The sequence below is a fragment of the Pelodiscus sinensis genome, chromosome 2, assembly GCF_052426305.1.
Source record: "Pelodiscus sinensis isolate ZL-2025 chromosome 2, ASM5242630v1, whole genome shotgun sequence".
Lineage (NCBI taxonomy): Eukaryota > Metazoa > Chordata > Testudines > Trionychidae > Pelodiscus > Pelodiscus sinensis.
Genome location: NC_143053.1, coordinates 252,827,485 through 252,854,877, shown reverse-complemented (window position 1 = coordinate 252,854,877; position 27,393 = coordinate 252,827,485). Strand labels below are relative to the sequence as shown.

At 42.5% G+C, this 27,393-nt stretch overlaps 1 protein-coding gene across 5 annotated transcripts in view; it reads right to left on the bottom strand.

Moving 5' to 3' along the window:
• Positions 1 to 27,393, bottom strand: part of ADCYAP1R1 (ADCYAP receptor type I) — a 218,050-nt gene that overhangs the window by 74,057 nt on the left and 116,600 nt on the right. For all 5 annotated transcript variants that reach the window (XM_006120585.5, XM_006120587.5, XM_006120590.4 and 2 more), the window contains exon 4: positions 21,711 to 21,818. In XM_006120585.5, the coding sequence (XP_006120647.1) occupies positions 21,711 to 21,818 (108 nt within the window). The remainder of the gene's footprint in view (positions 1 to 21,710; positions 21,819 to 27,393) is intronic.

The window sequence follows — 27,393 nt, the reverse complement described above, 5'->3', positions numbered from 1 at the left end:
TAGACGTACCCACAGGGATAATGGTCTGAGTGGCGGTAGGGCAGCAAAACAAATGAACAAGCTTATACATCCAAGTCTCTTACATCAGCATCAACATCCTTCTATTCAGATCCCTCTGAGGTGAACTGGGCTGCCAAGTTTGCTTTAATACATGTATTCAACATCAACTGTGTGTATTCAACTCACTAGTCATTTTCAATGACTACTCTCAAAGCTTGTGAACAGAATGCCAATACCATTGCAAAAAAATCCATCAACCCCTATTCCGTCATTGGTCATATTGGGTACGTCTAGACTACACCTTTCTGTCGACAGAGAGATGTAGATTAGGCACATTGAAATTGCTAATGAAGCGGGGATTTAAATATCTGGCACTTCATTAGCATAAACATGGCCACCTCTTTGTTCTAAACAGAGCTTTTTCAAAAAAAAAACCAGCATTGTAGATGCAGATCTTTCAAAAATACAGCCCTTTTTCAAAAGATCCCTTATCCCTCATAAAATGAGGTTACAGGATATTTCGAAAAAGGATTTTCGAAAGATCTGCATCTAGACTGCCTTTTTTTTTTCGAAAAAGCTACGTTTTGAAAAAAAAGCAGTGGCCATGTTTATGCTAATGAAGCGTGAGCTATTTAAATCCCCACTTCATTAGCAATTTTGACGTGCCTAATCTATATCTTTCAGTCGACTGAGAGGTGTAGTTTAGACACAGCCATTGTCACACATTGGTTAGATCTGAAGAAATTTGGGCTAACTGGTCAACATTTTGCATTATCAAAATTTACTGAGCAGTGTACTTGTCAAATGGTGTCAGACCAGCTCCATGAGCACAAAGACTAGGGCTGCATATAGACTGGCAAGTTTTTCCGCAAAACATTGGCCACTTTGAATTTGTACAAGAACACTGACGATCTAATATAACATTGTCAGTGTTCTTCCGCAAATACAATGACTCTCCTGTTTGGGAAAAAGCCCTCTTGAGCAAATGCTTTTGCGCAAGAGGGCCAGTGTAGACAGCTGAGAACCGTTTTGCGCAAAAAAGCCCCAATGGCGAAAATGGCGATCGGGGCTTTCTTGCGCAAAACCATGTCTAGATTGGCACGGACGCTTTTTTTGCGGAAAAGCGTCTGTGCCAATCTAGACGCTCTTTTCCACAAATGCTTTTAACGGACAAACTTTTCCGTTAAAAGCATTTGCGGAAAATCATGCCAGTCTAGACGTAGCCCAGATGTATCTTAGAAAGTCAAATGCACAATCCATATTGCATCAGTGTCAATGGGAATTTTGCCACTGACTGCTAAAGCAGGATTGTATGCAACGTTAGGGGTTCTTTGACTGCTGTCCCTCAATAAGGTCTCAAATCTAGTCTGACAGAAATCAATGATAAAGCATACACTGGAATTGCCGGACAGAAGTAGATTCATGATCCATCTAGTCCAGTATTCTGTCTACTGCAACACATCTTTCAGGAGTTGTGAGAATCCCCACAGTAGGCAGATCTGAGATAACCTGGCCCACGTGAATGTCTCATCTTAATCTGTATTAAAGATTGGTTTACATTCTAAAGCATCAGGTTTTTTAGTCTAATGGTATTTTTCTCCTTGTATTAATGACTGGGAGTAATGTCTGTCTATCTGTCTCTCTCTCACACATACACACACATAGACAAGAAGAAGAAAAAAGCCAGAAGCTAACAGGGAAGAAAAAGAGGTAGATTGCTATTAGTTGTGTTTATTTCTGACTGTTTCTGAGTATGGCGCTCGGATATGGTGGTGACAGAAAACAGGATTTTGTTTCATTTTGAACTTCATGACATTTGCAGTCCCAGCCACAGCATTACACTAATGTAACTTTGTGCAATGAATAGCCTTTTTATATTGAAAAAAATCCCCATCTAGCCAAATTATTATTGCATTTTTACCCGTGCTGGACATAGGTAATGGATTCATATTTTCTATTATGATAATTTTCTTACTGTCCTAATAGCAAATTTCTATTTCATTAACATATTTTTCTGCAGCCCAGATTTTGCTAATGCAGTTGAAAAAGTTCCAGGAGAAGCTTTTACTAACAGGAGCTTTTAGACTTTATCCATCAACCTAATTTTCACTAATATGTTAAGCCTCTGGAAAGTCAATTAGATTTACATTTTACTTTATGCTCTGCATTACCACAAGAAGTCAAAGCCAATCACATGAGCATGAAGATAAAAAACATGCTGTTAAAATTGTTGCAGGGAAGCTAGGGTCCACAGTATGGCTTTCCATCCCTGGGTGCCACCCTCATGGAAGTCTATGGCATCCAGGGCCATGTCTACACTATGCGGTTATCTTCCGGGGTTTGATTTAGCGGATCTAGTGAAGACCTGCTAAAATGAACTCAGAGGGCGCCCCCATCAGTATGGATATTCCTGTTCTTCATGAGGCACAAGAGAAGCCAATGGGAGCATTTGCTCCCATCGACCTCCTGTTGTGTGTACCTCAATTTAAGATACATCAACCCTAGTTACATAATTAACATACCCGGAGTTACATATCTTAAGTCAACCTTCTAGTGTAGACCAGGCCCAAGTATGCATGTATGTGTCACCACCTGCAGGCAGAACAGAACCTGAGACCTCAGGAGCTTAGTTTAGGAGCCTCTACAACGTGAGCTACAAAACCAGCTGATGCTCAACTTAGTCTGTAGAGCTCACTTGTTCTTATCTCTTGCTGTAAGTGGTCTAAGAGCCACTACATGGGACAGTGAAGTACACCTACTAGGTGTGTGGGATACATATGCAAACCCAGAATATGATCCTATGGCTTTAATCCTACAAAAGCTAAGGCCAGGTCTATGCTACATACCTATTTCAGTAAAACTATGTCACTTAGGGGAGAGATGTAGTTATATCAACCTAACCTCCCTCTCGTGAAGTTGGATTAACGACATCGCAGGGAGACATTCTCTCATTAGCACTTTAGCGAAAATGTTCCTTATTTGTACTGTACGTGAAGACAATCCCTGATCTTATTTACATTAGTTTAGTTGGGTGACTTCCATTCTTACAGTTAAGCAGGGTTGGAGCCTAAATCTGAATTTGGAGATGAGGTCTGGAATGGATGAGTGGATGCTGTGTGATCTTCTGAGCTTTCAAACAGGGCAGAGGTTTGCTCCGAATATGGATGCTTGCAATGGTATGTACTTGTATGAATTCTCATCGCTTTGTCGGTAGAGCACTTGCAATCTGACTCAAATTCTCAAAGCCCTGTTAAAAGAAGAACGGACTTCCCTTTGCAACAAGAAACCCAGAGTTACAGCCCAGCCAGAACATTCTTTGGCTTTCTGCTCCTCCTGGCTGCAGAGGACACAAAGAATGGGTGTAGTACTCCATGTCCCAGGAAGCATTCACAGGGAGCCATTCACCATGGCTATGCTACAGCTGTAGGCCTTGGGAACGCCAGGGAAATCAATGGATTGAGACCGGGGTTTAATGGTGTAAGGTAGGGCAGAATTAGTCCCAAAGCATCCATGCCATGTTCCAATGAAGCACTGCTTGGCATTGAAACTGGCTAAAAAAAGAAGAACTGCATTGAAGACCCTGGCAATGACCATTCTGCGGCGGATGTGGTGCCTTTCTGTAGAACATTTTGCTCTCCTGCCTCCCACCCCGAGTCCTCCTGTTACATTATTCTCAGCACATGGAGAATGAGGGCTCTGGTGCACTAGGCTTTTCAAATAAATCAAAGGAAGCACACAGAGATGATTAAAATGGGCTAGATTCATCAAAGGCGCTACAGAGAAAACACATTTTCAAAAAAGAAATCAGTGAATAAATAGCACTTCCTCTTCATTAGGGATTTCAATTAAAGTCTGGCATTCACGGTTTATATTGAAGTCTGCACTATATGTGTAGTAAGTCAGAGCACAGGCTAGATGAATAGTATCCATCAAACAATGTATTTGAACATTAACTATTCAATCAGTAATTGCTTCTACATGCCAATGAGTGCAATAGTGGGTCTAATAATCTCCCTCTAATCAGACATTCAGCAAAGTGTTATTTGTCCAACATATTATTGGATGGACAATTTTGTCCAGCGTTTGACACAATAATTTATAATCTGCAGAGGGCTGTGATATTCAAGTCTAATCCATGCAGGGATAACTGGGTTGGGCTTCGTTGCCTGCTATGTGCATCTACTCAGACTAAATGACCATTTGGTCCCTCTGTTATTATTACTATTACTTCTAGTACTGTAGCTCACCAGAATCCCAGTCACAGACCGTTGTGTTAGGTACTGTACAAACAACAAAAAAGACAGTCCCTGTTCCATGGGGTTTACAAACCAAGCATAAGACAAACAACCACAGGTGAATACTGGCAGATCATTGGGGGAGTACGAGGAACCACTGAGTCAATATTGATCAGAGTGGAAGACAACACATCAGTAGCATTGGCCTAATAATCTATGGCCATCTCTGATCCTTATGAAGTGTCACTTTTTCAAAATCAGAGAAAAATCTTTCATCAGCTCTATAACTATTGTTACTTACTAGTATCATGGTATCATAGAATCATAGAACTGGAAGGGACCTCAAGAGATCATCAAGTCCAGTCCCCTGCCCTCACAGCAGGACCAAGCACCATCTACATCATCCCTGAGGGTATGTCTACACTACCCTGCTAGTTCGAACTAGGAGGGTAATGTATGCATACCGCACTTGCTAATGAAGCCCGGGATTTGAATTTCCCGGGCTTCATTAGCAAAAGCGGGGAGCCACCATTTTTAAATCCCCGCTGCTTCGAACCCCGTGTAGCGCGGCTACACGGGGCTCGAACTAGGTAGTTTGGACTAGGGTCCTATTCCGAACTACCGTTACTCCTTCGAACTAGCAGGGTAGTGTAGACATACCCTGATAGATATCTAGATAGATAGATCAGTACCCCGCAGAGCTGCATGCTACCCGGCACGTCTCCAGGTGGCAGAATAGGTGCGCTTTGTCGTGCGAATATGCAGCCGCGGACCAGCAATGGCAACATTACCAGGGTGTGATGGGACATTGGATGGTATCCGATGCTCTAACTAAAAGTCACAAGTGCCTGATGATCTTGTGACATGGTGAGTGCAGCCCACCATCAAATAAGGCTGCTCTACCCCCTCACTGTGCTGGTTAAGGGTCTGGGATACTTGGGTCCCTGGATTACTTTGGATAATCCGATTGGCATATGAACCATGATTGGTCACCAGCATCCAAGAGATAGTGACTCCTTACGTCACCCCAGGGAAGAGAACCCTGACAGAAAATTCCCCACTGCCTTGTGGGTAGGTTCGGGAGAGCCAAAGGCCATAGGAAGAAACCCAGACAGTTAACTCGGAGTGGAGACCCTAAGGCGGTTAACAGTGAGGTTTCATCCAATCTGCTTTTCTGGCATCTCCTGCAGTCACCTCAGTTCCTAACGTACTGGCTTTTGTCTTTCCTTTGGATCTAACAGGGGAGACTGAGAGGAGGATAGTGCCGCTTGCGCAATGCAGTTTCCTCAAACACTAGCCCAGGCAATGCAGTGCACAGGAGGAGACACTTACTCACACACAGGTATACACAGCTACTACAGTCGATACAATAAACCAACTTGCCTCCGGCTTGGTAGCTGGAATGTGTGGACAATGTGTCCTGGACTTGAACCTGATCATGATCTTTCAAACACGGATTCAATACATGAAACAGCAGCCATAGACCAACAGTTACATAAATTGAATGTTAACATTGCTGCTCTCGAGGAGACCAGACTGGCAGATGCTGGATTAGTAAAAGAAACCAACTACACCTTCTTCTGGAAGGGTTTGAAATCGGAGAAACACCATCTTTACGGAGTTGGCTTTGCTGTTTGAAACAATCTGATTAATTTTATCAATATACCCATAGCTGAATCAGGATGTGTTATATCCCTAAAGCTCAGCACCAAGTCAGGATATGTTAACATCATAAGTACTTATGCACCAACACTAACATCATGCACTGAAGACAAGGACTGCTTTTATGGTAATCTTCAGAAAGTTATCGATTCCTGTTCATCCGGTGAACAACTGTACATCCTTGGTGATTTTAATGCAAGAGTAGGACGTGATCACCTGTCCTGGCCCACTTGCCTAGGTCATCACGGCATTGGGGAAATGAATGAAAGTTGTCAAAGGCTTCTTGAATTCAGTTCTCAGAATCATCTCTCCATAACTAATACTTTTTTCAACTTAAAAGACTGCCACAAGGTCTCATGGTGCCACCCCAGATCTGGTCACTGGTATCAACTCGACCTTGTACTGGTCCACAGAAAACATCTCAACTTCGTTAAATTTACACGCGCATATCACAGTGCAGATTGTGACACTGACCACTCATTGATTATCAGTGAAGTGAAAATTGCTCCAAAGAAACTCCATACATCAAAGGATTGCAGAAAACCAAAGGTTAACACCCTCAGTACTAGAGATGCATTGAAATGCTCTCTCTTTGCCGAAGAATTCACTCGCAAAATGGAAGACAAACCTGTCCAGCAGTCTGTTGACAAGACATGGTCCATGACGAGTGCTGCAATATATGAATATGCCACATCTGCCTTTGGAACACAGAGATTTTCCAACAAAGACTGGATTGATGAAAACGTTGACATTTTTAGGCCTCTTCTTGAAGAAAAAAGCAAGACTTTTCTGAACAACATAAAGAATCGACTATAAAGTTAAAGAGATCAGCTTCACCATACAAGATCTGTTCTTCAAAGAGAATCCAGGCAGTGTGCAAACAAATATTGGGCCGATCTATGTTCTGGAATTCAAAAAGCATTCAATATGGGCAACCTGAAAACCATGTATGATGGACTGAAGAAAGCACTTGGACCAAATGTTACCAAAGTTGCTCCACTGGAACATATGAATGGACAGGTGATCACAGATAAAAACCAACAGATGTCCCAATGGGTGGAACACTACTCAAGTCTTTACTCCCATGAGCATACAATACATCCTTAAATTGATAACCTCATTCCAACTCTTCCAGAAATGTTAGAGCTAGATGTAGAGCCTATGGTGGAAGAGCTTTCCCAAATACTTGATGCTCTCTCCAGTGGAAAAGCACCAGGTAACGATGGGATTCCAGCTGAAGTCCTGAAGGCTAACCAGGCTGTTCTCATCCCCTTCCTCCATGGCTTATAAAATGTTGGCGAGTGGGAGAGGTCTCTCATGATATGAGGGACGCAAACATCATTACTATCTATAAAAACAAAGGTGATAAGGGGGACTGTAGCAACTACAGAGGCATCTCTTTGCTAAGCATTACTGATAAAGCATTTGCCCGTGTTATGTTAATCGCCTGCAAAAACTCGCAGATTGAATCTATCCAGAAACACAGTGTGACTTCAGGGCTCTCAGGTCAACAATGGACATAATTTTTTCTCTTCGACAGCTACAAGAAAAATATAGAGAGCAAGGAAAGCTGCTGTTTATAGTATTTGTGGACTTAGCAAAGGTGTTTGATACAGTCAGTAGATCAGGACTGTACAAAGTGTTAACTAAGATTGGCTGTCCACCATCCCTACTCAAGCTCATAATATCTTTTCATGGAAATATGAAAGCAACAGTATACTATGATGGATCTACATCTGAACCCTTTGTGGTGAAGAGTGGAATCAAACAGGGATGTGTCCTTGCTCCTACCCTCTTTGGTATATTCTTCTCAGTCCTATTAAATTGTGCATTTCTAAACCTACACAGTGATGTATTTCTCCACACAAGGTTAGATGGTTCTCTTTACAACCTAACACAACTCAAGGCTAAAACTAAGGTCAAGAAAGTCCTCATTAGAGAACTCCTATTCACAAATGATTCAGTGCTTGTTGCACATAATGAAGACACGCTACAGGCACTCATGGATTTTCTGTCTCGAGTTAGTAAACTGTTCTCTCTCGATATAAGCGTGAAGAAAACTGTTGTGTTTGCTCAAGGTGTATCTCAGCCACCCAAGGTCATTCTGAATGACAGTCCATTAGAGGTGGTTCAACAATTCTGTTACCTTGGGTCTACTGTCACCACAAATCTCTCCATGGGCAAAGAACTGAACATCAGAATTGGGAAGGCAGCCACAACATTTGGCAGACTTACAAAACGAGCATGGAACAATCCCAAACTGACATTGAAAACAAAGATACTGATATACCAAGCGTGCGTATTAAGTGTCTTCCTTTATGGCTCTGAGACCTGGACTACCTACTTGTGCCAAAAGAAAAAATTGAGCAGTTTCCATCTTCGCTGCCTCTGCAGAATCATGAATATTAAGTGGCAAAATAAAGTTTCAAATGTAGATGTCCTATCGAGCTGGCATACCCAGTCTCACAGCAATCCTTAACAACAGAAGACTCTGGTGGCTTGGCCATGTGAGGAGAATGAATGATAAACACCTTCCCAAAGAAATCCTCTTTGGTGAACTAACAAGTGGAGCAAGGGCAAGAGGAAGGCCAAAGTTAAGATTCAAGGATATATGTAAAAACACTATGAAAAGGTTTATCATCAATCCATGCTCTTGGGAATCTACGTCATCAGATCGCAACACCTGGGGACAATTATTACAACAGGGCATGTCATTTTTCGATAGGACCTGTGCAAGTCATGCAAAAGAACTCCACCTCAGAAGGAAAAATTCTCAGACTCATGAAAATGGAAGTAGACTGGCATGTAGCTATTTTAATCGACTGTGCAAATCCAATATTGGACACAAGCCATGAAAGAAGTTGCAGATCTAGGCACAACTCATAGATTGTCACTGCCGCTGCTTACCACCGTCTCTCGAGACGAATGGGCCATATATAGATAATTACCACCTAGAGGCCCTACACCCACTCCAGATTCTGATTGTGCAAGAGCTGTACAAACACTTGGTAAGAGATAACACTTCAAGGCAAAGACTTATAGTCTAAATGGACAAGACAGAAAAGGAAGCATTGCTTGTCATCATTTTATTGACTCGCTCAAGGTACCTGGCAGTGTACAGCAGAGATGGGAAATGCACTCAGACCTCTTAAGACTTAGGATATGTCTACACTGCAATACTATTTCGAAATCACTAGCACTATCCCAAAATAACTTAGTCCGTGTCTACACAACAGCCAGTTATTTTGAAAGAGTGTTGAAATACTGTCAAACTCTCATTGTACAAGGAGTAAGGGAAGTTGGAGGAAGAGTGCTCTATTTCAAAATAAGTGTTCTGTAGACACTCCCTATTTTGAAATAAGTTATTTTGAAATAAGATACACAGTTGACATAGCTCAATTTGCGTAGCTTATTTTGACTTAAGCCCTGCAATGTAGATGCACCCTTAGTATCAATCCCAGGACCATCTTTCCTCTATGTTGGTTATTAATATAATAGAGTTTTCACAAAAGAAAAATGTCATTTACCTAATGAAGTTAGACAATCATAACTACCCCACTGATGTATGTGAATATTTATTCTCAAGCAACTTCTAATTGCCCCTCTAGTTGAATGGAATGGAAGCGTTAAAGATAAGGCCAAGAAATAGTATATAATAAGCAGTTAAGACTTAGTACATTCTTTTACATTGTCTTCTACCAATCTGCTATCTCCCTCTGTCCCTGTCTCAGTGTTGGCTGGTGTGTGGATTGACTTACCTCAGGTATATAATTATCTTGGGATAACTTCTATTTAACCCAAAGTTCAGTGGTACAGCTGGAGAGAACGGAGGAATTTGGGGCTCATGTTATTCCAAAGGACCTTAATATCCATTTTTCTTTTTCTCATTCTCCGTCATTGAGTGCCTGTTGCAGGGTCAACCCACAAAAGGTAAACCCTTGAATGGATAGTATCCTGATCCCATAGGGTATGTCTACACTACATGCTTATTTCAAAATAAGCTATTTCGGAATAATAACTCCCGAAATAACTATTTTGAAATAGGCGTTCTTCCTTGTGAAATGAGGATTTATTATTCCAAAATAAGAAGCCTGTTATTTTGAAATAATTTCAAAATAATGGGCTTGCAGTGTGGCACTCATCTTAATATTGAAATAACGCTGTAGTGTAGATGTGCCCTTAATGGGTGCAGGATAAAGAAGATTGAAAGAGAGAGAGAAAGGGGCAGAAGAATAACATCTAGATGGTCTCTATTGTGTTCTCCACCAAGTTAGGCTGTGAGTTCCTTGGAGAGGGACCATGTCTTCTGCATCTTGCACAGCACAGATCGCATTGTTAACACTTAATATATAGCTAATGAATAACAGCACTAGCTGTCTTGATTGGCTCTGCAGCTTCTGCTACGAGATGCTGTTTTCCTCCCCCATCTAATGTTGCATGATCTCATGTACTACGCAAGCTGTTCAGCCAGCCTGGGAAGCTGCATCAGGGAACAGCAGTCCAGTTAGACAGGAGCTTTTCTGAGCTCCTATTCTTGAACTTTTCCTACTGCTAAAGTCACCTACTTGTGCACTGCCCAAACCCCTCTCCTTGCTGTGCCTATTGCCACTAGTCCATCCCCCTACTCCAGAATCCGATCCCTTGTTATGTCATTTACAGTTTCTATACAAAGCAGCAGCTTAGCAAGGTTACAGGGGGCATTGGTTTAAAGCAGAGCTCTTTCTGCCTGGAGTTTTCCAAGGCCAGACACCATTCAGTGGTGGGGACAATTTTCTTGAGAACCTGGCAGCACATGACAATTGTCTTTTGTCCTCAGGGTACTGTGTGAGATGAGATCACCTTTCACATGCTGGCTTACTAACGAAGCCGTGAGAAGAGCCAGGAGTACATCACACTTTCTGTTTGATCGGCGGAAGCAGGGACCTCACACACTCCCTTGCCGGGGCTATGGGGAAGATCAGCAAAATATTCTTGTTATCTAACAGCATCTGCCAAGACTGGACCAAGGGCATTGTGCAGATGTTGGGATAGTCTTTACTTAGATACAGAGATGACCTTTCTTTGCTGTGCATTTTCCCTTTCCAGCCTTGCAGACTGGACTGCCTGGCGCAGCGAGATCGGGGTCATGCTGAATTTCAATCCCTCTTGCTTGTTTAGATGAGCTGGGAGAGTTATGGCCTCCATCTAGGAACTGACTGGTAATGAAAGCCCACCAGAGAGAGGTGTTCCCCACTTAATAACAATTGTTGATGTCCTCTGCAAAAATGCAGGAGCCTGGCTTCAGGAATCTCAGAGGGATAAGGCGAGTGAGATAATCTGACTTTTTGGACCAACTTCTGTTGGTGGAAGAAACCAGCTTTTGCGTTTACATGGAAACTCTGGAATCTCACAGGGTACGTCTACGCAGCAGGGCTAGCGCCAAAATAAGCTACCCAACTTGAGCTACGTCAATTGCGTAGTTCAAGTGGAAATAGCTTTCGGTGCTGTCTACACAGCAGGAAGTCTGAGTTAGAGCACTCTTCCTCCAACTTCCCTTACTCCTCGTAAAATGAGGGATACAGGAGTCGGAGTAAGAAGTCCTCCAGCTTGACATTATTTTGACATTATGTCAAAATAACTGCTTGTAGTGTAGATGCAGACTGTGTTATTTCAGAGTAATGTCAGTTATTCCAAAATAACACTGCTATGTGGACCTACCCACAGTTTGCATTGACCAAATATATATTTTAATACTTCCACATGGCCAGGAATTTGTAAGCTTCTTTCTCAGGTAAGGCTAGTGTGACTGGGAACGTGACCTCTCCTGTTGGTCATGTGCAAACCTGCACTCATTCTTTCTCTGTTGTTCTCTCTCTCTCTTCCATCCCCCACTGGGCCCTCCTGTGGTCTGTTAACATCTTAAGTGGCCAACCCTCAGGATGATAGTCTCCATGTATGAGAAAACAAGCCCCTTCTGGAGTAACAAAAGTCCAACGGGATCTATCACTGTGCCCTGGTTGGTATCTGCAGTCCTGTCTCTGGGCTCAGTCCTCTACCCCCTCTGGGTAGCTTTACGTCCACATCTGCCTGGTACAGTGCATTATTGCCAGGGTTTTCTCCCAGAGACTCCTGTCCCTCTAAACTTGGGCTTCTAAACAAGCTTTCTTTCACTTTTTGGGGCTTAGATTCCCTGGCAGCAGCAAGAGAGTAGACCGTATTCTCCCTATATTCTGGAACCCAACCCAGGGACCATCCAAATAGCGCTTCTGTTAACTCCATCACTGCTGCTATTTCCTAGGCCACTTCCCACATATTCCCTTCCTCTTCATCCTCCCCTCAGCATGCTTGGTCTGTTCTCTGCTTGGGCAAGGTCTCTTCCAGGCCTCTTCACCTGGAAAATTTCACAGCTTCCTAGTCCTTCCATTTTCAACCTTCTGGTCTCAGTCAGCAACTGAACTTCTCAACTCCTGCAGCTCCTTTTAATTGAGCTTGCTGAGTTCTGATAGGCTGCTTCCATGAAGCTCCTCTAGGGAGGCCTGGAGGACCCAATTCGCTGCTCCTTTTCTAGGGGAAGAGTGTGGTAGGACTGCGAGGCCTCCAGAAGGGGGCATCAAAGGGCCTAGTACAGCCCATCCCACATGGCTTTTCAGCATCTGATCAATGCTAGACAGGATTACTAAAGGGCATTCCCCCTGGGATTACCTTTAAAGACATCCAAAAGTTTCAGTAACAGGGAACAACTTATTTTTACTCTGGACTCTGCTTCTAAGTGTCATGCAAGATACTGATGTCAACTCAGTATGAAGTCCTATGTAACCTACATTCTGAATAGCTAAAGAAGCTGCCTCTTTCCCTATTTTAACTGATGCTAGTTTTGTTCAGCTGGAGTATTTACAAGTGGTCTGTATATTTGAAATCTAGCGGACTGGGCCCCTCTTTTCCTTCACTGGACAGTACTTTTTTTCTGGAGTTTGCTTCCCTTGTCAGTTTCCCACACAGGTGTCTGAAAAATTCACCAAGAAAGAAAGTTGGACTGAAAAGGTAGATCCCCAACTGCCTGATTCTTTAGCCACACTTATTTGCCAGCAGTGCATGACTGCTGCAATGCTGACATTCATTTAGGCTAGAAATAGAGAAAGCTTGCTTCTCCAGGCTTAGAAGAAAAGCATATATTCTCTAGCTACATTTTATTGCTTGCAGTAAATAGCCATCTTTACTGTCTCTATCAATATCCATACAATGAGATACCAGGATTGTCAACAGTCCACATCACCTGGAATCCTAGAATGTCTCTCGATTCAGTGGAATTCAGCTACAAATATTTTGTTCAGAATATCACCAGGTTCACCACTGAGATGTGTGGTTTGTTTGTTACCATGCAAGTGTTACATTTTCTGCCATTTTGACTGTATACATTACACTGTGAACCACCAAGGAATATATAATGCCAAGGTCCTAGAACACTGGAATCTAATGACACATCTACACTACCGCAGGGATTGATACTCTGAAATTGATCCACTAGCAGTCAATTTAATGGGTCTAGTGAAGACCTGCTAAATCAACCACAGATTGTTCTCCACTCAATCCTGTTACTTTTACCCCACAGAGAAGAGTAAGAGAAGTCAATCAGAGAGTTTCTCCCATCCACCCCCATGGTTTAGACCCAGTGGTAACTCACCCTCAGAAGCTCGACCTTCTGCAATATTATAGATGTTGCCTCAGAGGTAATTGAGCCCATCACTTTACTTCTACAACTAATTTACATGCAGTAGTTTAATTGGTTGCATGCAGGAGAATGCACATGTGGCGGATTACGTGATCCAGCTGCCATGGCCTTGTGACATGACGGACGTTCATCATCTAGTAGTGCAATAATAAAGCAGCCAAAGTAAGAGATTCTGTGGTGGGCAAATAATCTGAGCAACTTTCATCTTGGGCAAGACAAAGAATATTAAGATCTATCTGTTCACCACAGGTATCTGTCAGCAATATCTGAAAAAGCTAGTGGTTTTATTGGGCCCTTTTCCATACACGAGTTGTCCTGAGGAAAGATACAGACATACAAGATATAGACAGGCCCATCTCTCTCACACACACCTTCTGTTTACAGTCTTTCTCTCTCCATCTTTGGTTTTGTCAAAGGAATGAAATATTTCAACATGAAGAAGACCACAGAAGGTTTCCTGAAGCCAACAGATTTAGTTGCCACAGTTAATCCCAGTGCCTGAGAAGCAGCAATGCCTGTTGTCATGGCAATGCAGCAAACACGGGAACAATATGTTGCCTGGTTTTCTTATGGAAGAATATTCCACGAATATTAACAGGAATATTTCCATTGTTTTTAATAGTGAATTATTCACACACAGCAGTGGGAGGGCAGAGTCTCAATGGTTAATTACTCGCCAAGATAGTAAACCTTGGGTAGGACACCGAGAAGATAAACTTGGGGTTACATGGGATGGTGGAAGAAGAGAGCCTCAAGTAGATTACCCATACTTCTTTCCTCAACCAATTCATAGGGTGGAATTGGCCTTCCCTGATGAAAAGCCTTAAAGAATTTAATAGTGAATGAAATTGTTCCCAAATAGTATTTTAGCCATATAATATAATTAGTTTTATCCCAGCCATGGAACCCTGTATGATGGTTCAAAACATCAATGAAAGAGACCTCATTTGCCATTAAATTCCATAGTATTTTAGAATAATTGTTATAGAACTCTGACTTCTAGTTAGAAAGTTTCATGTGGGTGGTTACACACACTATATATAAACCATTTTCTGTTTTAACGTAAAATAAATAAATACGTATCATAATCATGCTCTTTTTAATTCAATGAATAGCTTCCTAAGATGAGCCCTTGCAGGGGAGAATTCATTCTGTCTAGAGAGGAACCAGCAAGAACCAGCCATATCTACCTTTTGGGTTGTCAATGAAGGTCATTTCACGATGTCAAGCAGACGGCAATCCCTGAACGCTGCATTCTGTCATCTGTATTAGTATTTACTCATGCTCTGATCTGCTAATCTGGACTGATGGAATTAATCACCCTAGTATAATTAATCACCCTGGACTTAAATATACTTCTTTTCAAAGAGCATTTTCACTGCATGGAAAAACAAACTAGGGATGGAACACGATAACCGTTTACACAGTTAAATTACACGGTCAAAAAGTCTGGTGTTATAGGCTACCATGAACGGTTACACACAGGCTCCCACTTGGCTCCCAGGGAGCCGGCTGCCACCCCATGCTGCTGGCTCAGTCTTGGCATTGGAGGCCAAGGGAACTAAATGGGGATTTACATGATGCTGCTTCTCAACCCTTCTGGTGAAGGTTGAGAGCTCAACCAGAGAAAGCGCCATCTGTGGAATGCAACATGTGACAAAAATTGGAAATGCGGGCGACAAACGTGTTCATGCAGAACATGTAAAATATTGCTGGGGTACATAGTTCCATCTGTAAGTGTGGTTCAGAAGGTGTTTATTTCTGCCGAAGAGAGAACACAAAATGTCGGTGGAATGTCAATAAATGTAGTCCTGACATCCCTTGTGGTGTGGGACAGTTGGTAGGTTTGGTGTTAAGGCATGTTGAGTATACAGAAATCTCACGTCTGCTGTGGGACGATACTCTCTGCATTGCCAAACCAGCAACATCCACGAGCATTGCAGTGGAATAAACAAAAGAAGAAGAAAAAGAAAAGATCTTCTATGTTGCCAAGCTTCAACTCAAGGCTACTTAAAGAATGTGATTACCAACTTCTCCAAGGTAGGGACTTCTAATGGAACATCATCCAACAAGCCCTGTATTGAAAGCCAGGCTGCTATAATTATATCAGAAGGAAATGATAAATCAGCTGCCAGTTGGTGCACAATAAGCCTTATAAAAGCATTCTGCCTTGAGTGTATGAGCACCCATGCTGATTAAACTGGGAAAACTTTTGATTGAATGTACCTGCTGCTCTGGCGATGACCTGAATTAGTTTAGCTATTGGATTTAGTGAGTGGCTCTGTGTGTGTGACTGATGCAGATGGGTATCTGTGTCTCACACTGGTCAGAAATCCATGGAGAGGGCAAGAATTTGCTTGCCTGTGCTATCTTTGAACTCCAGAAAATACCGGCATGTTGTTTTGCTATCATCACTAGTTTCTGATGATTTACTAAGTCCCTATCTGAGTCACTACAGAAGCAATGCCTCAGCATATTAAGGCTGCTGCAGCCAGCCGGTCTTATATGTTATGGGACATTAACAAGGTCTTTGTGATGACATTTAGTCATATCATATCCTACATAGCATTTTCACAAGAATAAATGTGCTTCCTTCAATGTCCCGGTGAACAGTGTAATGGGGATTTTTTGAACACACACATGTATTAGTGCATAAATTCCTTATTTGCTCGAATGTACAAAGATTCTTCTGTACAGTCTTTGCCAGAACAAATGTGGACTTTGCATGGTAAGTTTAGAGATCAGGATTGAATTTTGTTAGTATCCCTCTCGATGGGAGCTGCCATTTAACTGATGTGTTGTTGGGCTGGGATTGGCACTGGGAGGAATTGCACAAAATTTAACAGCTGCAAAAGGGTGGCTAATGGGTTAGTATTAAAAAACAAAATTTGCCAAACAAATTTGAAAGTCTCTCTCTTACATGAGCTTCAGGGCGTAGCCGAGTTAGTCTGTTACAGAAAAAACAACAAATGGTCTGGTAGCCCTTTATGCCATCTACATGTTTTGTTAGTCTATAAAGTGCTACCAGACCATTTGTTGTTTTCTCTCTTACATGTATTTCTCCAGGAAGCTCACTTCCCATGTCTTAATGTCCCAAATCAGAATCAGTAGTTTAAGAATTAATTTTAACTTGCTCAAGTACTGAAGATTTTACTCAGGCAAAATGCCCATTGATTTCATGGGGAGTTTTGCATGCGGATGCAGTGAAGACTTTACTGGGATAATTAGGCACAATCCTGCATTGAAAATCACGTACAGCTGTACTGTCCCAGAGGGAACGCCCAGAGCAATTAGCCTCCTAAATATCTCAGGCTGCATACTCACTACTACTGCTACCCTACATTCGTCCACTACCCAGCCCGCCAGCTACATGACAGATGTGTAGCCTATAGGCCTAACCTGCTTGTTTGCCTCTATAGCTAGCTATATATTTTCTTATGACTTAATTAATTGTTTTGTTTTAGAAGGTTTATAGGTTTATATTAAAGTAATGTGGCTGTAACACAAGAGACCTATAGGCTGTATTCTGAAGGCAAAGTTAGTGTTTTTGTCTGGGACCTTTCACTCAGAGAGCAAAGATGACTTGCATATGTTCAAGACCTTTCACCTGAATAGCTGGTGATAATATAGAGGGACTTTTCATGGGGACTTCCAAGAATACCCACAAATTTAACAAGCATGGCACAATAAGACCAAAAAATATCACAGAAATAACGTAGGTGAGAATGATGTAATATCATGAATATGTATATACCAGTCATCAATATGTACAAACATGTTACATGTGTTCATTTTATGGAGTAAGTGTACCCTAATAATTTGTGGGCTCAAAAGTTAAAATTAGGACATAGAAGGTGGATCCAAGCCCGTATGCTTCAAAAACAGGATACCCGAAGCTTTCTGCAATAAGAGAGAATAAGATAAGAGGAAGATAAGCTGCCACAGGAGAAGATAAAGAAAGAAAGAAAGAAAGAAAGAAAGAAAGAAAGAAAGAAAGAAAGAAAGAAAGAAAGAAAGAAAGAAAGAAAGAAGAGCAGAAGGAGTAAGAATTAGTCCCTAAACTTTGTCTTTAGAACATAAGAACATAAGAACATAAGAACGGCCGTACTGGGTCAGACCAAAGGTCCAACTAGCCCAGTAGCCTGTCTGCTGACAGTGGCCAGCACCAGGTGCCCCAGAGAGGGTGGACTGAAGAAAATGATCAAGCGATTTGTCTCTTGCCATCCCTTTCCAGCCTCTGACAAACAGAGGACAGGGACACCATTTCTATCCCCTGGCTAATAGCCTCCATGAAATTAGCTTCTCTTTAAACTCTGTTATAGTCCTAGCCTTCACAGCCTCCTCTAGCAAGGAGTTCCACAGGTTGACTACACGCTGTGTGAAGAAGAACTCTCTTTTATTAGTTTTAAACCTGCTACCCATTAACTTCATTTGGAATCCTCTAGTTCTTCTATTATGGGAACTAATAAATATAAATAAATAAATAACTTTTCTTTATCCGCCCTCTTCACACCACTCATGACTTTATATACCTCTATCATATCCCCCCTCAGTCTCCTCCTTTCTAAACTGAAAGTCCCAGTCGCTTTAACCTCTCTTCGTATGGGACCCATTCCAAACCCCCAATCATTTTAGTTGCCCTTTTTTGAACCCTTTCCAAGGCCAAAATATCTTTTTTTGAGGTGGGGAGACCACATCTATACACAGTATTCAAGATGTGGGCATACCGTAGTTTTATACAGGTGCAGTAAAATATTCTGTGTCCTATTTTCTATCCCTTTCTTAATAATTCCCAGCATCCTATTTGCCTTTTTGACCACTGCTGCACACTGTGTGGATGTTTTCAGAGAGCTATCCATAATAACTCCAAGATCTCTTTCCTGATTTGTCATAGCTATATTAGCCCCATCATACTGTACGTATAGTTGGGGTTATTTTTCCCGATGTGCATTACTTTACACATATCCACATTAAATTTCATTTGCCATTTTGTTACCCAATCACTCACTTTGGTGAGATCTTCTTTGAGTCCCTCACAGTCAGCTTCTGTCTTGACTATCGTAAACAGTTTGATATCACCCACAAACTTTACCACCTCACTGCTTACCCCTTTCTCCAGATCATTTATGAATAAATTGAAAAGGATTGGTCCCAGGACTGACCCTTGGGGGAGTCCACTAGATACCCCTCTCCAATCTGAAAATTTACCATTTATTCCTACCCTTTGTTTCCTGTCTTTTAACCAGTTCTCAGTCCAAGAAAGGACCTTCCCTTTTATCCCATGGCCATGGAATTTACACAAGAGCCTTTGGTAAGGGACCTTGTCAAAGGCTTTCTGAAAATCTAAGTATACTATATCTACTGGATCCCCCTTGTCTGCATGTTTGTTAACCCCTTCAAAGAACTCTAATAGATTAGTAAGACATGACTTCCTTTTACAGAAACCATGTTGACTTTTGTCCAACAAATTATGTTCTTCTACACGCCTCACAATTTTATTCTTTACTATTGTTTCGACTAATTTGCCTAGTACTGAAGTTAGATTTACTGGCCTTGTAGTTGCCAGGATCTCCTCTAGAGCCCTTTTTAAATATTGGTGTCACGTTGGTTACCTTCTAGTCATTAGGTACGGAAGCCGATTTAAAGGATAGGTTACAAACCACAGATAATAGTTCAGCCATTTCCCATTTGAGTTCTTTTAGAACCCTTGGATTAATGCCATCAGGTCCCTGAGATTTGTCAACATTAAGTTTTTCTATTTGTTCCAAAACCTCCTCTAATGACACTTCAATCTGGGACAGTTCCTCAGATTCATCACCCACAAAGGATGGTGCAGATTTGGGAATCTTCCTAACGTCCTCAGCCGTGAAGACTGAAGCAAAGAAACCATTTAGTTTCTCCACAATGGCTTTATCGTCCTTGATTGCTCCTTTTATATCTCGATCATCTAGGGGACCCACAGGTTTTTTAGCAGGCTTTCTGCTTCTAATGTACTTTAAAAACATTTTGTTATTTCTTTTTGAGTTTTTGGTTAGCTGTTCCTCAAATCTTTTTTTTCTTTTCTTATTACATTTTTACACTTGATTTGACAGCATTTATGTTAGGGGAGAGGGATAGATAAGTGGTTTGAGCATTAGCCCACTAAACCCAGGGTTGTGAGTTCAATCTTTATGGAGGCCATTTGGAGCAAAAATTTGCCAGGGATGGTACTTGAGCCTGCTGTGAAGGCAGGGGATTGGACTTGATGATCTTTCAACATCCCTCCTAGCTGTAGGAGATAGGCAATCTCCATTAATTAAAAAATGTTCCTTTCTATTTATCTCATTAGGATTGGACTTCTACTTCTTAAAAGATGCCTTTTTGTCCCTCACTGCTTATTTTACATGGTGGTTAAGCCAAAGTGACTCTTTTTTAGGTCTCTTGCTATTTTTTTTAATTTGGGATATACATTTAAGTTGGGCCTCTATTATGGTGTCTTTAAAAAGTTTCCATGCAGCTTTCAGGGATTTGGCTCTAGTCATTGTGCCTTTCAATTTCTGTTTAACTAACCTCCTCCTTTTTGTGTAATTCCCCTTTTTGAAATTAAATGCCAGAGTGCTGGACTGCTGAGGTGTTCTTCCCACCACAGGAATGTTAAATGTTATTTAAACTTGGTTTTTCTAATACTCGAGGGCTGTGTCTACACTGGGCCACTTATTCCGGAAAATCAGCCGCTTTTCCGGAATAAGCTGCGAGCTGTCTACACTGGCCCTTGAATTTCCGGAAAAGCAACGATGCTCTACTGTACAAAATCAGCCGCTATTCCGGAAAAACTATTCTGCTCCCGCTCGGGCATAAGTCCTTATTCCGGAACACTGTTCCGGAAAAGGGCCAGTGTAGACAGCCCAGTAGTCTTTTCCAGAAAAGCGCGTCTACATTGGCCACAGATGCTTTTCCGGAAAAAGGGCTTTTCCGGAAAAGCAGCCTGCCAATATAGACGCTCCTTTTCCGGAAAAACTGAAAACGGAATAGTATTCCGTTTTAAGCATTTCCGGAAATTCATGCCAGTGTAGACACAGCCTCCTTGTTTATTCTAGATTTAGGTCAGTTAGTTAAATAAATTAAGTTAGCTTCAATAAGCACTTAGTATTGAAGGACAGAGAAATCTGGACCTAAGGTGTCATTGCATACCAAAGGCAAGGCTCCTCCTTTGTCTCTTGTCACCAAGTTATCAAGAACAGGTGTGAGTATATTAACTCCCATTTACAGAAATAATCCCATACATACCTTAGACTAATAACACTGTACTTGTAACTCTGACTTATTTTACTGCTTTAATTGCTATTTGATTTTGATTCCATATATTTTAATAAGTTTTAAAATTATTTTGTCTCAGTGTGAACATCTTGTCAGACCCCCCTCCCCCAAAGGTCCTTGGTATAATCTGTGAAGCCTGATTCTGGGACAAGAAACTTGCTATCTTCTGATTAGTTCAGTTGGACAGCCCACAACCCAAACTATCCAAATTAATAACATTTGCCAGCCTTACATCAGGCTACAGATGTATGGTGTGGTAGGTCGATGGTCCGACCCATTTCCACCCCTTATAGGGAACATAAATAGAGGCACCCTGCCCTCAGGTGAATAAAGGGCCCAGAATTTGTCCTGACCTTTACATGGGCCACACAAGATCTCACAGGTGCCTTTCATCCTGCGTCCCCTCCCCACCATGAGGCCAACCAGAATCTGACCCTGAGTTTTGATGTCAGGACCTGGCTCTCTTTCTCTTTGAAGTTGTATTAAAAATCCAAAGCACTCAGACAGCCACCACAATTCCCGTTCACTTCAGTGGGTATCTAAGGCACCGCTTTTTATTTTTCGATTCGCCATAGGGTAGTGATCCTGTGATGTTTTCCTACACATAGCCACTCCCACCCACCCCGAACCCAGCCTGACGTACTGTTTACACACTATGTCTCAAGCAGTCCCAATTCACCCCGGAGCTTCTGACCCCCTTTAATAGCACCAACTGCCTGGCCGTATGATGAGCATGAATGCAAGCAGCAAGAGGCTGCTGAATCTAGCAACCACATGGGACAAAAGAAGACAGGAGAAGGGTACTTTACCGTCCTCAGAGCTAATAATTCTGAACAAAGCGGGACACTTGACAAAGACGATTTCACCCACGTTCGCCGACTTCCAGCATGTAATATTATCCCACATCCCAGGGCATCCTGTAGAAGAGAAAGAGAGAAATTAGAGAAAGAGTTTGAAATCAAATCCAATTCCCTTGCTTTTTGCTGTAGTGCTTTATAGTCACCTCCCTCTCCCAGTCATAAACATACCGTCCATTATTCTAAAGGAGTGTTGCACTTTCATGTCGGCCAGATCAGGTGGAATTATTTGGTACTGACTGCAATAGTTTTGTACCAGAGGCATCACTATGATACAGGAACGGGGATAATGGAGCCAGATTTTCTGAGGGCAGAAACTGAACGCAATTAAGCAGTGTCAATGGAGCTGCATCAATTTACTCCAACTGAGAACCTGGCCTTCTGCTCTAACATAGTTATCTGGGCACACAATGGGCCAAGTCCTGAGGGCTTTCGTCAGTTTTTCCCTCAGACAAGCAAGTCTCTGGGGTAAGAGCTGAGAGGTCATGAAACTATCAACACCTCCCCGAGGAGGTGAGCAAACTCTCAGGATTCGGTCCAGTCACCTCAGTGGGAGTTTGTTTATGGACTATGTGGAAAGCGAGGGTAGGCCCTTGCCATTGGAGTGTGCAGGGGATAGGAGAGCACTAAAGCCCAGATCCCTAGATGTATTTAGGCACCTAGTTAGGGTTGCCTGGTGCCTGGTGTTTGACTGGAATGCCCAGTTGAAAAGGGACCCTGGTGGTCCAGTCAGCACCACTGATCAGCCCATCAAAAATTCAGTCAGTGGCGCAACACGGCTGGCAGGCTCTCGGCTTTGGCTCTGTGCAGCTCCCAGAAGCAGAAGCACGTCCCCCCTTCTGGCTCCTATGCATAAGGGCAGCCTGGGGACTCCACATACTGTCCCCACCCTAACCGCCTGCTCTGTAGCTCACGAGGAGTAACGGTAGTTCGGAATAGGAAGCCTAATCCGAACTACCTAGTTCGCGCCGCGTGTAGCCGCGGGCACGGAGTCTGAACTTGCGGACATTTAAAAATGGCGGCGCCCGGCAACATACAAATGAAGCCCGGGAAATTCAAAGCACGGGCTTCATTTGAAACTCCGATTGCCTACATTAACCACCCTAGTTCGAACTAGGGTGGTAGTGTAGACATACCCTTAGAGTTCTTTGAAGGGGTTAACAAACATGAGGACAAGGGGGATCCAGTAGATATAGTATACTTGGATTTTCAGAAAGCCTTTGACAAGGTCCCTCACCAAAGGCTCTTGTGTAAATTACATGGCCATGGGATAAGAGGGAAGGTCCTTTCTTGGACTGAGAACTGGTTAAAAGACAGGAAACAAAGGGTAGGAATAAACGGTAAATTTTCAGATTGGAGAGGGGTAAATAGTGGTGTCCCCCAAGGGTCAGTCCTGGGACCAATCCTTTTCAACTAATTCATAAATGATCTGGAGAAAGGGGTAAGCAGTGAGGTAGAAAAGTTTGCAGATGATACCAAACTGTTTAGGATAGTCAAGACAGAAGCAGACTGTGAGGGACTCCAAGAAGATCTCACCAAACTGAGTGATTGGGTAACAAAATGGCAAATGAAATTTAATGTGGATAAGTGTTAAGTAATGGATATCAGGAAAAATAACCCCAACTATACATACAGTATGATGGGGGCTAATTTGGCTATGACAAATCAGGAAAGAGATCTTGGAGTTATCGTGAACAGTTCTCTGAAAACTTCCACACAGTGTGCAGCGGCGGTCAAAAAGGCAAATAGGATGCTAGGAATTATTAGGAAAGGGATAGAAAATAAGACCCAGAATATTTTACTGCCCCTGTATAAAACTCTGGTACGCCCACATCTTGAATACTGTGTACAGATGTGGTCTCCTCACCTCAAAAAAGATATTTGGCCTTGGAAAGGGTTCAAAAAAGGGAAACTAAAATGATTAGGGGTTTGGAACGGGTCCCATATGAGGAGAGGTTAAAGCAACTGGGACTTTTCAGTTTAGAAAAGAGGAGACTAAGGGAGGATATGATAGAGGTATATAAAATCATGAGTGGTGTGGAGAGGGCCAATAAAGAGAAGTTATTTATTAGTTCCCTAAATAGAAGAACTAGAGGACACCAAATGAAATTAATGGGTAGCAGGTTTAAAACTAAGAAAAGAAAGTTCTTCTTCACACAGCGTGTAGTCAACCTGTGGAACTCCTTGCCAGAGGAGGCTGTGAAGGCTAGGACTATAATAGAGTTTAAAGAGAAGCTGGATAAATTCATGGAGGTTAGGTCCATACAAGGCTATTAGCTAGGGGATAAAATGGTTTCCTTGGCCTCTGTTTGTCAGAGGCTGGAGAGGGATGGCAGGAGACAAATCGCTTGATCGTTGTCTTTGGTCTACCCTTTCTGGGGTACCTGGTGCTGGCCACTGTCGGCAGACAGGCTACTGGGCTAGATGGACCTTTGGTCTGATCCAGTATGGCCGTTCTTATGTTCTTATGTTCTAATCCCCCTCTCACCCTCCAAATCCTTGATCCCAGCCCGGAGCAGCCTCCTACACCCCGAATTCTTCATCCCTAGAGCCAGCCCAGAATCTGTACCCCCAGCCAGAACCTTCACATTCCTGGCACCCTAGTCCTCTGACCGAGCCCCGTGAACATAAGCAAGTGAGTGAGGGTGGAGAGAATGAGCAACGGAGGTAAGGGGGGATGGACTGAGTGGGAAAAGGGCCTCTGAATGGGGCAGGCCTCAGAGAAGGGCTGTTCGGTTTTGTGCAAGTAGAAAGCTGGCAACCCTATCCTAGCTCCCACTGATTACAAGGGATGTAGAAGCCTCAATACTGTTTTGATGGTCTAGGCCAGGGGTCTCCAAACTTTTCAGCCCGAGGGCCGCATTAACTATCAAACAGCAGTTCGGGGGCCGACTACACACTTGAGGTCCAAATAAAAAACAATCAAAACATGGATGTTGTTTTTAATTATTTATTTAATATTATTTTATTCAGTTATTATTTAATAACACATTCATACACTACACATGAACACCTGTATTAGTGTGAATGGTGAAATTGTTTCCTGGATGCCAAAATAGCAGACATTTCTGGCTTTAGATTTGTTGTCCCTAACATCAACAGTGACCTGAGATTATCATCGGACAAGTTTGTTCTCAAATTGTTCTTCACGTATTTCATTCTTGAAAATGTTTGTTCACACAGGTATGTTGTTCCAAAGATTGAAAGGTACCTTGATGCAAAAGTTTTGACATTAGGAAAGTCTTCCTTGGGCAAAAACTGGTAAAAACCCATCAGTCCTATTTTGAACTTGTCCCTAAGGAGGTCATTTGCTTGCAACTCAATGACTTCCAGCTGCAGTTCATCTGGGCAACTGGCCACATCTGCTTCAAATGGGTTTTGAAACAATCTCACTTCTTCTGCCTTTGAATCCAAAAAGGTCTCCACGGGCCGGATGAGAGGGCCTCGCGGGCCGCATCCGGCCCCCGGGCCGTAGTTTGGAGACCCCTGGTCTAGGCCGAAGATATTTTCCTCTCTGGACGTAAGGGCAAGGCACCGATCATGTGTGGAACAGTCCCCGGCTGAAACAGGGTTACCGCCTTTGAAACGAAAAAAAATTCCAGCCCCTTCCCTGCACAAGACAAGCCCACCACAACCACAACCCAGAGTCACAAGAGAACTCTGCAACTTCTCCCCACCGTGAACAGCCATTTACAGAATCTCAAGAGATAACACACATAGATAAGATTGGTAACACCGCACTTCTCCCCATTCTCCCGTGACTCTGTTATCACTTAAACTGCAGAAGTGGGAACAATGCAGCACCTTTAGCTGGGCACAGAAACATTTAGTGTTTAATATCCCAATGTGTCGTGGCAATAATGCAAATCCTTAGGCCCATGTTAAAAATCCCTCGGCAGATTAAATAGCTTTTCTGGCAACTGACAAATCCATAAAAAAAAAAATGAAATAGGCCAGTCAAATATTGGCGAGGTGGTAAACCTGAGAATAGTCCATAATGATTCATAAATACTAAGGCCAGAAGGGACCATTACATTCATCTAATCCAATCTCCTGCATAGCATAAACCAAAGAACCTCCCCCTGATAATTCCTGCATGAAGCACATTCTGGTATAGGTAGATAGCTTTTAGTGATGGAGAATCTACCCCCTTCCCGGGTAAAGTGTTGCACTGTTAGAAACAGAAACCTTATTCCCAAACTGAGTTTGTCTAGTTTCAACTTCCAACCACTCAATGGATCTTATTATACCTTCATTTGCTAGACAAAAAGATTACTCCCAAGGACCTAGTCTACGCTACAGCAGAAGGTCAAATTAAGATATGCAACTCCAACTATGACATTACGTAGCAGGAGACGACATATCTTAAATTGAGTTTGTGCGCTGTCCACACGGAGGGAGGTTGACGGGACCAAACGCTCCCATCGGCTTCCCTTATTTTACGTGAGGAGCAAGAGTACTGGTGCTGATGGGGGCACCCTCTGAGTTCAACTTAGTGGGTCTTCACTGGACCTGCTAATTGAACCCCAGAAGATCAACCATGACAGTGCTGATCTTCCGCATAGTGAAGACGTGACCAATCAGCAATCTCCCAGTGTAGATATTTAGCTTTTTTAAGGCATTTAGCCATCGCTCTGCTCAGCACTGTAAGACATAGATTTAGATGGCTAAATCCTAATTTCAAAAGTGATATGGGGACAGATCTTTAAAGGCATTTAGCTGCTTCACGCCAATGGATTTCAATACGAGATTGATTCCTCACACTCAAATGCTCAAAGGTATTTAGAAGACTAAATCCCATTGACTTTCAATAAGAAAAAGCACCTAAGTCACTTATGAAAATGGGACTCACCATCTAATCATGTAGGTCTGGCTACACTGAATGCCACAATGCCTGAATATCTTCAAAATGGAGGCCTTCTAGATGTTGATCAAGTCACCATTTAATCTTCTCTCAGATAGATTAGGAAGGAGTACGGCAGAAAGGGATCTAGGGGTTATAGTGGACCACAAGCAAAATATGAGTCAACAGTGTGACGTTGTTGCAAAAAAAGCAAACATGATTCTAGGATGTATTAACAGGTGTGTTGTGAGCAAGACACGAAAAGTCATTCTTCCACTCTACTCTGCACTGATTAGGCCTCAGTTGGAGTATTGTGTCCAGTTCTGGGCACCGCATTTGAAGAAAGATGTGGAGAAATAGGAGAAGGTCCTGAGAAGAGCAATAAGAATGATTAAAGGTCTAGAGAACATAACCTAAGAAGGAAGACTGAAAGAATTGGGCTTGTTTAGTTTGGAAAAGAGAAGACTGAGACGGGACATGATAGCGGTTTTCAGGTATCTAAAAGGGTGTCACAAGGAGGAGGGAGAAAACTTGTTCTTCCTGGCCTCTGAGGATAGAACAAGAAGCAATGGGCTTAAACTGCAGCAAGGGAGGTTTAGGCTGGACGTTAGGATAAAGTTCCTAACTGTCAGGGTGGTTAAACCCTGGAATAAATTACCTAGGGAGGTTGTGGAATCTCCATCTCTGGAGATATTTAAGAGCAGGTTAGATAAATGTCTATTGGGGATTGTCTAGACAGTACTGGGTCCTGCCATGAGGGCAGGGGACTGGACTTGATGACCTCTCGAGGTC